General features: G+C 49.2%; 1 protein-coding gene across 5 annotated transcripts in view; it reads left to right on the top strand.

The window, feature by feature from the left end:
* The window catches only part of PPP1R12B (protein phosphatase 1 regulatory subunit 12B), a 129,056-nt gene that overhangs the window by 81,234 nt on the left and 33,623 nt on the right, over positions 1–14,199 (top strand). For all 5 annotated transcript variants that reach the window (XM_082068915.1, XM_082068911.1, XM_082068912.1 and 2 more), the window contains one exon: positions 722–766. In XM_082068915.1, the coding sequence (XP_081925041.1) occupies positions 722–766 (45 nt within the window). The remainder of the gene's footprint in view (positions 1–721; positions 767–14,199) is intronic.

The following is a 14,199-nucleotide window of genomic DNA, read 5'->3' on the forward strand; positions in this document are numbered from 1 at the left end:
CCAGCCTCGGATCATTCCTGTGGCTCCTCTGGCCCCTCTCCAGCAGCTCCATGTGTGTCCTGTCTGAGGACCCAGCACTGCAGAGGGGTCTCACCAGAGCGGAGCAGCGGGGCAGAATCCCCCCAAACCTGCTGCCCCTGGGGCTGGGGATGCAGCCCAAGATACGACTGATCTGGGCTGTGAGCGCACATGGCCGGGTCATGGCCAATCTCTCATCCCCAGCACCCCGAGTCCTCCACGGGGCTGCTCCCCATCCCTCCATCCCCAGCCTGGACGGATACCGGGGGCTGCCCCGACCCAGGTGCAGGACCTTGGCCTTGTTGAACTTCAAGAGCTTCCCATGGGCTCAGTTCTCGAGCTTGTCCAGGCCGCTCTAGATGCCATGACAATGTTATGTCAACGTTTCAGACACACAGTCCTGCCAACGGTCAGATTTGTTCTAAGTATATTAAGGAAATACGTCTCCTGGCTCTTCAAAAGCATTCGAATTACAGCAGAGATCTCAAGAGAGTAATTCTGTCCCCAGTGCCAGGATCTCCTAAATGGCCATGAGGTTACCCAAGCTGATCTGACAATCAGCCAAAAGCATCTAGACAGGCGTTTCTTCCAACAGAAGCGTTCTTAGCTTTAACATCAAATCATAAGCAATACATTATCTTCCTGTGATAAAATTTTATTGTCTCCGAGGATGCCTAATTATATTGTTTGTTTTTCATCCTAGGATGATGATGAAGTTGATGGAAGTGAGGAAGTGAAGGAAACTCGGGTAAGTGGAAACATACATTGGTGTTTCACTCTTTAGTGTTGGTGGTAAGAGGTTTTCTACGGCTTTACTCTTGTTTATACGAGAAGTTCAGGAGCTGAGTAGGAACTGGGAGGTGGTTCTGAGAGCACGTTGCTTACTGGTTTCTTGTCTGGAAGACAAATAATACTTACAGACCGGCCTAAGTTGAAAAGTTGGCCCTTCGAGAGCTGCATGGGCCGTTCTGAGAGCTGGAGGGGCTGGAGCAGACGTGGGGTGAGTCTTGTCCTGAGGACGACGCGTGGCCTCGTATCTCAGAACCCCCTGACGCCCTTACTTTGGACATTATGTCTTGTCCTTCTAAAACTTACACTCCTGTCTCCTCATGGATTTGTTTTCTTGCGGGAAATTGGCTTGGCGTGCAACACACCAGAGATTGTTCATTGTTCTTGCAATAGTCTCATTATCCTTCGAGGCCCTTTCTTTTCTTCTACAATAATTCTTGAGTCCTTCCAAATTGCCTTGGTTTCTTTTGGTTTTGTCTGGCTTTGAAACACATTTGAGCCTGACAATTACTTCAACAGTGTTAAAGCAGAATGCATTGCCAAACTATTAAAGCGTGATGTGCAAGACCAGGGAGAACCAGCAAATTTAAGGTTGCTTTGGGGTCGACCGGCTTGTGCGACGGTTCATCTTTGCCAGAATTTACGGTCGTCTTTCCTCATACTTTGCATTTCAGTAGGGTAATTGAAGCATCATTTGATTGAAAATTAACTGGTTCTTTGCTAAAAATTGTCAGTAACTCTCTTCAAAGTATATTTTTAGGGGTTTTTTTGGCGATACTCAGTCAAAAAGGGGGTAAAGTCATGGTGAGCCTTGTGGGGACTGGAGACTCGTAGGGTGCTGGGATGGAAGCTCAACTTTCAGTGCGGCCTTTGCTTTCCTGGTGCTCCCTTTGGGATGTGAAATGTGAGATATCCCTCCCCATGGAAGCCCCACCTGCTCCAGGTCACCCAGCCCTCCGCGCAGAGTTTCTGCTCATCGCAACGCGGCTTCGCCAAACCTTCCACTTCCCCTGAAGCCATTTATCATCCACAGAAGTGCTTTGACATTTCCGCTGTCTCACAGTAAGACCAAAGGAGGGATGTTTTGTAAAAAAGAATAATAATAGGGACACCTTGTTTGCAGCAGTCGCGTTTTGGACTCGCTGGGCATGTCTCCTTCTGGGCAGATGTCCCGGATCAGCTAAATGAAGACTGAAGAGTATCTGAGGCTGCAGGTTTGGAGGTTTCCTACAGTCTAGTCCTCAAACTGCTGAAAACTCTTGAGCAGCATCCTCAGTGCTGCTGTAAATGGGTAAACTGCGCTAGGTAAAACCCACCACGTGTTCCTGCCCAAAAACTCAGGGTCACTGAATCTGTTACAATTTTTGATGATGCTTTTCACCACCTTAATAACAAGGAATCCTTTTATCTAACCCTTCCCAGAATGTTCTTATGGGTTCCCATGTAATATCCCTTCAGCTCTCTTGGCCCCTTTGCCCACGTGCTCTGTGGCAACAGTCCCCAGTTTTCTCATGCTCCTCACATACGTTAGACCCTGTTTTTATCCAGTTTCCAGCTAATTATCTTTACCACATCGTGTCACTTAGTCAGTCTTCCCTGGTTTATTTTACATCCAAATCAGGGATTTCTGTCCTACTAAGTGGCCATGAGCTTGACGAGAATCAGGGAGCAGCTCCTTGCCTGAATTTCTAGTATCAAGAAGAAAGTACAATTACAGTATCACATTATCACAGTATGTTTGGGATTGGAAGGGACCTCAAAAGCTCATCCAGTGCAATCCCCCCATGGAGCAGGAACACCCAGGTGAGGTCGCACAGGAACATGTTCAGGTGGGTTGGAATGTCTGCACAGAAGGAGACTCCACAACCCCCCTGGGCAGCCTGGGCCAGGCTCTGCCATCCTCACCCCCAACAAGTTTCTTCTCAAATTTAAGTGGAACCTCCTGTGTTCCAGCTTGATCCCATTACCCCTTGTCCTATCATTGTTTGCCACCGAGAAGAGCCTGGCTCCATCCTGCTGACACTCACTCTTTATATATTTATAAACATTAATGAGGTCACCCCTCAGTCTCCTCTTCTCCAAACTAAAGAGCCCCAGCTCCCTCAGCCTTTCCTCACACGGGAGATGCTCCACTCCCTTCAGCATCTTTGTTGCCCTGCGCTGGACTCTCTGCAGCAGTTCCCTGTCCTGCTGGAACTGAGGGGCCACAACTGGACACAAGATTCCAGGTGTGGTCTCCCCAGGGCAGAGCAGAGGGGCAGGAGAACCTCTCTGACCTACTGACCACCCCCTTCTAACCCACCCCAGGTCCCATTGGCTTCCTGGCCACAAGGGCCCAGTGCTGGCTCATGGTCACCCTGCTGTCCCCAGGACCCCCAGGTCCCTTTCCCCTACACTGCTCTCTAATATGTAATTTTCCAACCTATACTGGACCCTGGGGTTGTTCCTGCCCAGATGCAGGACTCTGCACTTGTTAAATTTCATCAGGTTATTCCCCGCCCAGCTCTCCAGCCTGTCCAGGTCTCTGATGGCAGCACAGCTTCCAGTGTCACCACTCCTCCCAGCTTGGTGTCACCAGCAAACTTGCTGACAGTCACTCTGTTCCCTCATCCAAATCATTAATGAATATATTGAATAATACTGGCCCCAGTGCTGCCCCCTGAGGCACTGCACTAGATACTGGCCTCAACTGGACCCCGCACCATTGACTACCACTCTCTGGCTTCTCTCCTTAAGCCAGTTTGCAACCCACCTCACTAAATTAATAATCATTAATTCTTCAATAATAATAATAATTCTAGAGTGGCGGGTGCCACCACCAGAGTTGTGAACTTTGCACACTCTAAATTGTCCTGGTTTAGTTGCAGACCCCCAAAGACTCTCCTGATTGTACATGAGCAGTTATTGTTTTCCCTCCCGTGTTTATATCTTGGCTGATAGTAGAAAGACTTTCACCGGAGCCAAAAAAGGCCCTGCTCCAATTCCCTCCTCCAAACCGCAGCGCTGGAGTTCAGCAAAGGAAAGGTAGATGCAGTGCTTGAAAAAGAAGCAAATACATGTTGTTCTCATTCTCAGAAGTGGAGGAATTATTTTGGCTGAAACTTATGAGCACCAGCGTGGGAAACCAGCCCGGAGGCTTTGGCTGAGCAGCCTCGGAACGGGATGTGTCAGGAAACCTTCTTGTGTTTTGCCACCAACCAGCTCCGCCTTTCTCCTTGTGATGCTCGGGTGCCCTGTGGAAAGTTGGAAGAGCAGACGAAGTTTTATTGTGGAATAAACATTCAAGGGCACAAGGGATTCGGCTGGAAAAAGCCTCTGGGAAGCAGCTTCAGGAGGGATTTTTGTCACTGGGAAGGATATAGAGAGGAAAGAGGTTTTGTTTGGTCTGGGGAGACTTGAGCTCAAACCAGAGGTGGGGAAAAAAAGGTTTAGTCTCTGTTTCTCAGGAATTAAAGCTTGTGAGAGTCTGACAGATGCCGTTAGGCTGGTGCTGGGAAGGTTTTCTGCTCCCTGCGAGGCAGCGGCTCTGCAATATCAGTGAGAATTCCCATCTGGTGAATCACAGAGTGTCCTGAGCTGGAGGGACCCACAAGGATCATGGAGTCCAAGTGCTGCCCCTGCTCAGGACAGCCCCAAATTCGCACCGTAGTGGGTACAAATACGATCCCATCAGTGCAGATGCAAATCTGTGGCTCTGGTTTGGGATGCGGGATTTGGAGGATAATGGTGGAGACTAAAGAAAATGGTTCAACGTTACATTTTAGAGAGGATTTTCCTCATCTCTGGTTCTTCCTGTTTGACTTACACCTGCCTTGTGCCATCGCTGGTACACAGCGGGAGAAATTGGGAATGAATTTGGATGAAAAGTGAATTTTAAATGACATGTCACACTTAACAGAAATAGAAACATGTTTATAACCAATTACAGAATTGATCTCCTTGCCTTTCTCTTTAGTGGCGTTACAAACATGCCTCACCCCTGTGTTAGTTCACCAAGGGAAAGCTTTAAATACAGGGGAACGCACTTAGCGTCGTGCCGGTGAAATAACGATTTCTGGGCAGTAAAAGTGTCACAGAAAACATCTGTTTTGGGAAACGTCTGGGACAGTCCGTATAGCACAGTACAAAACCCAGACACATTAGTGGGATTAACTTTTAGGCAGGAATAACACTGAAATAAGTGATTATGGATTACGATCACATTAAGTGCATTGGATGTGCTCCATTCTTGTCTCTTTGATTCACAAAACACAAGTATTTTAAATTCTGGGAAGCACTATTTGAGCTCACTCTGTTTGGTAAAGATGATGTGTTCTGCCTAATGGTATTACTAAAAACTAAATGTCTTAGAAGGACTGAATTTCTAACCGTGATTCACAGAATCACAGAATGGACTGGGTTGGAAAAGACCTCAGAGATCATCCAGTCCAAGCCTTGGTCCAACTCCAGTCCGTTTACTAGATCAGGGCACTAAGTGCCATGGCCAATCTCAGTTTCAAAACCTCCAGGGCCGCTGAGTCCAGCACCTCCCTGGGCAGCCATTCCAATCCTGACCACTCTCTCTGCACAGAATTGCTTTCTAATCTCCAGCCTAAACTTCCCCTGGCAGAGTTGAAGCCCATGGCCCCTTGTCCTATTGCTGATGCCTGGGAGAAGAGCCCAATCCCCCCCTGGCTAGAACTGCCCTTCAGGTAGTTCTAGAGAGTGCTGAGCTCAGCTCTGAGCCTCCTCTTCTCCAGACTAAACAAGCCCAGCTCCCTCAGCCTCTCCCCATAGGGCTTGTGTTCCAGTCCCTTCCCCAGTCTTGTTGCTCTTCTCTGGACCCTCCAGCACTTCAATCTCTTTCCTGACCTGAGGGGCCCAGAACTGAACACAATACTCCAGGAATTCCATGAATTCTAAGGCAAGACCAACTGTTCCAGGATTATAGCCTGGGACTCCTCATTTTGGTAGTTTCTATTTCTCACCTGTGTTATTGCTTTTAGCAGCATTTTTATCTCCCACAGAACCTTCCAATTTAGTTTTCATAATGATGCCGTTTCCCTTTTTTAAACAATGGATGCGATAAATGACTAAAAGATGGGAAATAGCTTTAGTGGTTTATCAGACATAACTTTAGTGGCCTGAGCCTGATGTGGCTGTCGGTTTAAGGCTCCAAGTCCTCTGCTTTCTGGGCTCCGATTCCCTAATAAGGTAAGGTATTTCTTCACGGCCTGCGCTGTTTTGCTGAGATACAAGGGAAAGTTGACTAGGAAAAGGGAACCAAATAGGTGAACTTCTTGCTAGCTGATAAGAAAACCATTTAATCCCCATAGCGCTCTATGGTACTGTCCAACCTATCGCTGCTAGCCCAGGTTCCAGTCTGTGCACTAAGAATACAAGTATTTTCCCCCTGGTTTTCCCCTATATATGTACTGCTAGCGGAGATGCGGTGTGACGTGGGAGGGAAGCCGTCTGGCCCGTGTCCAGGGGGCCGTAGGTGGTGCCGTGCGTCACTACGGGTAAATTATAGAGCGTTGAATTCTGTGCAATGAGGGCGTCTCCATTTCGTCCTGTTTATAAACAAAATGCGGTGATGGGCTGTGTGTGCTGCGAGGAGAGGAGATCTCTCATATGCGAATGCCTAGCAATGTGAAATTCAGTCTAAAATAGCAGATGATTGCTGCCAGAGCGTGAGCTGGCGGTTTGTGTAGAGGGTTAAACAGGGGGAAGAGCAGCTTTGCGGTGCTTGAAGTGCCCTGGCTTCTCTGGGAGGCGGAGGGGGAAGCCACTGGAGAAATTTGAATTCATTCTGCACGTTTCCACAGAAACGTGTCACATCTGCACAGATGATTTGCCTCCTGAGTTCTGCAGCCTAATCTGCTTGTGTTCATTTTCCTCGAGCTTAATGTTTGGAGGAGGGCACCAGACTGTCCATACAACAGTGAAGCCGTCAGCGTAGCCGCCCAGTTCCTATTTACGGCTCGAGGAAAACATATTGTTTGTGCTCAAAGCCGGGCAGACGCGGGGTTACGGCTAAATGAGTTCAGGTTAATTCCTCTCATTCACCGAGCTGCTGAATTAGGAAGGTCTAATGTGAAGCAGTGTCGGAGATGGAGATGAGTAACACAAAACCAGCTAAAATTTGATCTGCGAGTCCCAGGAAGATGAAGCAAAATAACGAGTCCTCCAGGAATGATTTACAAGGTCATACTCATCATTATTTAAGGTAACTCTATGCTCTAACTTCTTTAGTAAATTACTCTCACAATTTCAATGTGGCCCGAGGTGACTAATCTTTCTCAGTTGTCAGCGAGGAATTTGTGCTGCAGCAGTGGAGCTGAGGTTGGCGATGCTTGGGATACCCGCCGGATACCCTGGCATTGCTGGGAGGCCTCTGTGGTTCAGATTATCCCGTTTCAGCCCAGGGGCCCGTCCCTGCGCCACACGGCACCTGTCTCACGGCTGTCCTGGGATCCTTTTGCGTCCCATAAGGAATTGGGAGCAGTTGTGGTGGCAGCAGGACCGGTGCCATGGGTGGATGTGACACAAGCACTCCAGGAGACAGGACAGGTCACATTCAGCACGGTCAGTAACCCAGAACCATCGGCATGAGGAACAGCATTGCCTCCTGGAACACATCCCAAAGCCAGCATAAATCTAACTAATTACGTTTATAATTTTTGATCTCGTAACAGTTAACAGCGTATGTTTGTGCTTATACGTGTAATGGAGCATCACGTTAATTTTTGTTTGAAGCTGTCAAACTCTATCTCATCATGGCACATTCAAAATTACGGAAAGGAAAAATATCTTTAACTACTTAGAGCAGGTTCTCTGCCCCCTGGGAGCCGATGGTCGTGCTTTATTGTCGCCCACCCACAGGCCATGGGGAGGACGTCTCTCCTGATGTGCTTGAAGACGTGCGCCAGAAAATCTGATCTGGATTAAAACTCTTGCATCTGGCAGTTGATGTCTGGGTAGCCCTTAATATCTGCATGGTGTTCACACTGCTGTCTGCCTTGGAGAACAGGGGAATTGTGCAGGGGCAAGAGGAGGTGGCTCCAGCAAATGCTCTGAAATGCCTCGTACTCATAGAATCATAGAATCGTTTTGGTTGGAAGAGACTCTCAAGACCATGGACTCCAACCGTTCCCCCACCCCAGTCCCTGCCCCATGTCCTGAGAACCTCATGTCCGTCTGTCCAACCCTCCAGGGATGGTGACTCCAGCACTGCCCTGGGCAGCCTGTTCCAATGCCCCACAGCCCTTTGGGGAAGAAATTGTTCCCCAGATCCAACCTCAACCTCCCCTGGTGCAACTTGAGGCCGTTTCCTCTGCTCCTGGCGCTTGTTCCTGGGGAGCAGAGCCCGACCCCCCTGGCTCCAAGCTCCTTTCAGGCAGTTCAGAGATCAGAAGGTCTCCCCTCAGCTCCTGTTCTCCAGCTGAACCCCCCAGCTCCCTCAGCCGCTCCATCACACTTGTGCTCCAGCCCCTCACCAGCTCCGTTCCCTTCTCTCCACTCGCTCCAGCACCTCAAGGCCTTTCTTGGTGTGACGGGCCCAAAACTGCCCCAGGATTCCAGGTTTGTCCTCCCCAGGTCCCAGCACAGGGACGGTCACTGCCCTGGGCCTGCTGGCCACACCAGTGCTGGGACCAGCCAGGATCCTGTGGCCTCTTGGCCATTGGGCACACGCTGGCTCATGTTCAGCCGCTGTCACCAACACCCCCAGGGCCTTTTCCAGCTGCTCTTCCCCAGCCTGCAGCGTTCATGGGGTTGTTGTGACCCAAGTGCAGGACCTGGCACTTGGCCTTGTTGAACCTCAGACAATTGGCCTCAACGCAATGATTCTTCTGTACTGGGTCCTTTCACCCGGCTGCTGGTCCATGTGGCGCTGTGGCAAAGCCCCTGTGAAGCCGATGGTCCCGGTTCCCTGGAATTCCCGTGCAGAAAGGTGCAGTGCTGTGTTTAGGTAGTAAATAATTTATCTCCCAGATAAGTCCAGAAGGAGTGAAGAGCAGCAGCTGTAGCGCCAGATGGCTAACAAGGAATTGAAGAGTAACCTGAATTTCTTTGGAAAACTGAAGTCAGATTCCCTGGCAATAAAATCCCCTTTGGAAACTACCACTGTAGGAAAAATTGTGTGTTCCAGTGATTCAAGTGCAGTGATGCTGTTTGTCCCCCTTGTCTTTAAAAGGTCACTTTTTGTTCTGGGTTTATATCCTCCCGCAGGCTTCTCATCAGAAAAAGCCTCCTATTTGGAAAGTCATTGTTTCCCTACAAGGAACAATGTTGTTTGGCAGAAGCTACTTCATTATTGGGTATGGCAAGATGCAGAATCCTCAAGCTGCAAAACTCCTTCCTGGCCAGAATTTCCCACCAGTTTTGGTTCAGTTCACACTTTGGCAAGTCTTTGTTACTTGTTATAGTAGGTACCTTGCACGTAGCTAATGCTGGACACTATATGGGCTGCTTTTATAGATATATATCACAGAATCCCAGAGTGTCAGGGGTTGAAGGGACCTGGAAAGCTCATCCAGTGCAATCCCCCCATGGAGCAGGAACACCCAGATGAGGTTACACAGGAAGGTGTCCAGGCGGGTTGGAATGTCTGCAGAGAAGGAGACTCCACAACCCCCCTGGGCAGCCTGGGCCAGGCTCTGCCACCCTCACCGGGAACAAGTTTCTTCTCAGATTTAAGTGGAACCTCCTGTGTTCCAGTTTGCACCCATTGCCCCTTGTCCTGTCACTGGTTGTCACCAGAAGAGCCTGGCTCCATCCTCCTGACACTCCCCCTTTCCATATTGATCCCCAGGAATGAGTCCCCCCTCAGTGTCCTCTTGTCCAGCTCCAGAGCCCCAGCTCCCTCAGCCTTTCCTCACACGGGAGATGCTCCACTCCCTTCAGCATCTTGGTGGCTGCGCTGGACTCTCTCCAGCAGTTCCCTGTCCTGCTGGAACTGAGGGGCCACAACTGGACACAAGATTCCAGGTGTGGTCTCCCCAGGGCAGAGCAGAGGGGCAGGAGAACCTCTCTGACCTACTGACCACCCCCTTCTAACCCACCCCAGGTCCCATTGGCTTCCTGGCCACAAGGGCCCAGTGCTGGCTCATGGTCACCCTGCTGTCCCCAGGACCCCCAGGTCCCTTTCCCCTGTGCTGCTCTCTAATAGGTCATTCCCCAACTTACACTGGAACCTGGGGTTGTTCCTGCCCACATTCAAGACTCTACACTTGCCCTTGTTCTATTTCATTACATTTTTCCCTGCCCAGCTCTCCAGCCTGTCCAGGTCTCTGATGGCAGCACAGCTTCCAGTGTCACCCACTCCTCCCAGCTTGGTGTCATCAGCAATCTTGCTGACAGTCACTCTATTCCCTCGTCCAAATCATTGATGAATATATTGAATAATATAGACCCCAGTACTGACCCAAATATATATATATATATAATCTATATATATATTTCATTGCTCTTAGATTTCACCCTCGGGCATGAACATAACCTTCTGCACCACGGTCTGTTGAGGAAAGGCCAGAAATAGGTCTGAAGCATAATTCGATAGCAATGCGTTGCAGCTCGAGGATATTGCTTTGTGTCAGCCGTTTCCACAGTGCGCTGACACAGAGGTTTTACAGCCTGGAATGCACAATCCGATGAATTCAGATAAAAAGCAAAATGCATCATGACTCTGTTGCGAGTCCCCTGAGATTTCTGGTTCTCTACGTCAGATTTTGGAAAGTCCCTTAGCTTGAAATAGCTGCGTTTGCATCTGGTTCTTATATTCGCATTTGCTTTCTCATTCCCCTGTTAATATCTGCGCATTTCTGCGATGTTCCTCTTGTTTGTGCTGCTTCATCCTTTGCAAGAACGCTGGATCAGAAGGGGAACCTGTCAGTGAACACTTGCAGAGTCCAACTGCCGAGCAGCTTCGACTGGAAAATATTGTGTTCTAACACTGCTTTATCCTTAATGGTCATAACTGGATGAAATCACTGGATTTTTGGCGTGAGCGATGCTCTAAGCTGGACTTCTGAGCGGACACTGGAAAGTATCTCTCCCAATTTTCTCATGCTGCTTTTTTTGGACAAAGTACAGTATTGAACTTGGGAAAGCAGCCTGGCTGGGACAAGACAGAGTTTGAGTGGACATGAAGGACAACAAGGATGCTGAAGGGAGTGGAGCATCTCCCGTGTGAGGAAAGGCTGAGGGAGCTGGGGCTCTGGAGCTGGACAAGAGGACACTGAGGGGGGACTCATTCCTGGGGATCAATATGGAAAGGGGGAGTGTCAGGAGGATGGAGCCAGGCTCTTCTGGGTGACAACCAGAGACAGGACAAGGGGCAATGGGTGCAAACTGGAACACAAAAGGTTCCATTTAAATTTGAGAAGAAACTTGTTCCCGGTGAGGGTGGCAGAGCCTGGCCCAGGCTGCCCAGGGGGGTTGTGGAGTCTCCTTCTGTGCAGACATTCCAACCCGCCTGGACACCTTCCTGTGTAACCTCATCTGGGTGTTCCTGCTCCATGGGGGGATTGCACTGGATGAGCTTTCCAGGGCCCTTCAACCCCTGACACTCTGGGTTCTGTGATGAAGCGAGTGATCTGTAGACAGCGCTCGTCCCGCGCTGTGCAGACGTGGGGAGGTTATGACATGAAAACCCGCAGGGCTGAGGCTGCTCCAGACCTGGGGTTTTTGTGACCGTGGCTGCATTTACGGCCTTGAATGGAATTGAATCTGAAGTCTCGCAGACATTTATTTTTGGCAAAGCGGTGATGGCCACAGATGTGGCTCTGGTGCCGCAGCCTTGGCTTATTGTCACTGATCCATTTCTGTAACCTCTCCCCATCATCCCTTGTGGGAATGATGGGCTTAAGATAATTATATCCTTTTCCCTCTTCTGCAAGCTTTGCTTTCAATTCAGCTCTCAGCTTCTGAAGTTAAGGAGGTCCGCTGAGGTGTCGGTGAACCCTTATTGTGCCGTTCGAAATGCTGGATTTCAAGGTATTTTGTCCAAAAACTCACTTCTGCTCCACAGAACTTGTCTCCTACATGCAGAATTTGACACTTAGAGCTGCTGAAGTGACATTTCTGAGAGTGGTGCTTTCTAAATTTTAGGTTTCAAATGTGCTATTCTCAGCCCACACTAAAATTATCTGCTTCTGCTGCTTAACGCTAATCCAGGGATGAGTATCGCTCCCAGCATTTTTATTATAAATGTAGTGATGGGAATAAGAAGTGTGATGCTGTAGGTGCAGTTCTAGACCGTCAGCTGCCGCGTGTGCGTTTGGGAGGAGAGGGAAAGCCCGTCGTTCGAGTGGATCCGTAAGGGCAGATGTGCTGCGGGAGCCCCGCTCGGCGCACTGCGGAGGAAAAGCCTCTTCGCTCGCCGGTTTTATTCCATTTATGGCAAACTGCTGCAGCGCCTTCGCATCACGTTCACAACACAGCTTATTGCCTGGCCAATAATCCCGTCGCTACGGCCCTTCGGCCTCCTGTTGCCGAACATAACCTTTTTCAGTTCTAAATAAACCCCGCGGCGCTGTAATTGAACCTGTTAAAGCTTGCATATGATTTTAAAGAGATTTATTTACAGTGGTTTAAAGTGGTTTTTATATAGCGAGTCTTTTCAATCAACTTTTCATTACCCACAGTAATAGTGGGTTGGGTATTACACTGAATGCAGCTGCTGCAGCTTTGACCCTGAGTTGTCCCGCGTAACAGCAGCTGCTCTGGATTCTTACAGTGTATTTGCAAACCAGATTGCAATTCCCAGGTAACGGAGAGTGAGCTGTGGGAAAAAGAATGGGGTTTATTACAGCTTTTAAAGGTTGGCTTTCCATTTCATCCCCTGGGTTAAGTACCAGTGCCGCTAATTCGGAATCAACTCGTTATGTGCTGAAATGAACAGTTTCTCTACAGAAGCGGCGATGGGTACAGTGAATAAAGGTGTGAGAGCAGGAGGCTTAACAAGACTCAGCGTTTTCTTTGTATGTGAATTGTTGGTAATTCTTTAGCGCCTTTTCAGCGCAAGACCCCATGTAGAAGAAGGAACAAGAGGTGTCCAGCGACCGGTGCAGTGATGTGCTGTAACCTTTCGTCTGCTCTGGAGCTCTCCACATTGAAACAAAACGGTATTTCTGGCTTGTTGGACCCAATCTCTGATTGATCACAGGGTTTTCTTTGCAAATAGCAACGCTCAGCTCCAGTTTGGACATAGTGGGAACAAGTGCAAGGCAAGTAAACACTCTTCCAGGGACAAAGCAGTGGCACGTTTAGGCTGTGCAGAGATGCACAATGTTTAGGGCTTAAATAATCACAAATATAGGACATCCTGAGGTGAAGGGAATCACAGGGCTGGTTAAACTTTGCCTATAGTAGTTAGAAAGGGGAGGTGCAGTCCTCTTACACTATGGATTTCAGTTTTGTATGTCAATCCAGTAACATAAAAGCAATAGGAAATCTAATCTTGACTCTGTTCTCTGCAGCTCATGTCAATAGTTAATGGCTTTTTCATGTTTAAACTGAGATTCTCTGGGTTTTTCACGGAACTACTTTAGACCCAGAACAATTATTTTATGGACATTTAATGGCTTTTGGAAATGACCGCTAGGGTGGTTTATTTTGCTCCGAGAAGTGTCATGAGAATATAAACGCGTCTTGAGAATTGATTTAAGTATTGCATAAAATATGAATTACAGATTTCGGTGTTTCCGCGGACTGGAACGCGACTCAACACACGAACTGCACACTGGAAATGCAGAACTCAGGGCTGTGAATTCCTAATGGAACGCAAAGAGCTGAGCTCTGTGGCGGGAGGAGGCACCGGCGGGTCGGGGCTGCGTTGAGCAATAAGCACAGTTCTCTGCTGCTCAAACCAAGTGAGCAAAATGCCCTCAGCAGGGGGTTCAAAGGAAAACATGAAGCGTGTTGCCACCCTCTCCCTCTTGCTGCTCGTCCAGCTGGGCTGTAATTCACATCTCGTGTCCCTGCAGTGCAGCCCCGTTGTTCTCGCATCGCTGGGCCTAACAAAGGGTGACCAGAAGGGTTGTGAGACCCCGTCCTCCCACCCTGAGTGTGTCACCAAATCATAGAATGTCCTGAGCTGGACGCACCAATGAGGATCATGGAGTCCAGCTCCTGTCCCTGCACAGGACACCCCACAGCTCACCCCGTGTGTCTGAGGACGTTGTCCAGTCTCTTCTTGAACACTGTCAGGTTGGGCCGTGACACCTCCCTGGGGAGCCTGTTCAGTGTCCAGCACCTCTGGGTGAAGAACCTTTTCCTCATGTCCCACTGACCCTCCCTGGCTCATCTCCTGCCGTTCCCTGGGCTCTGTCACTGTCACAGAGCAGAGCTCACCCTGCCCCTCCTGCTCCTGCTGAGGAACCTGCAGCCCACGAGCTCTGCCCTCAGTCT

Source organism: Streptopelia decaocto, assembly GCF_964273445.1.
Source record: "Streptopelia decaocto genome assembly, chromosome: 19".
Taxonomy (NCBI): Eukaryota; Metazoa; Chordata; class Aves; order Columbiformes; family Columbidae; genus Streptopelia; species Streptopelia decaocto.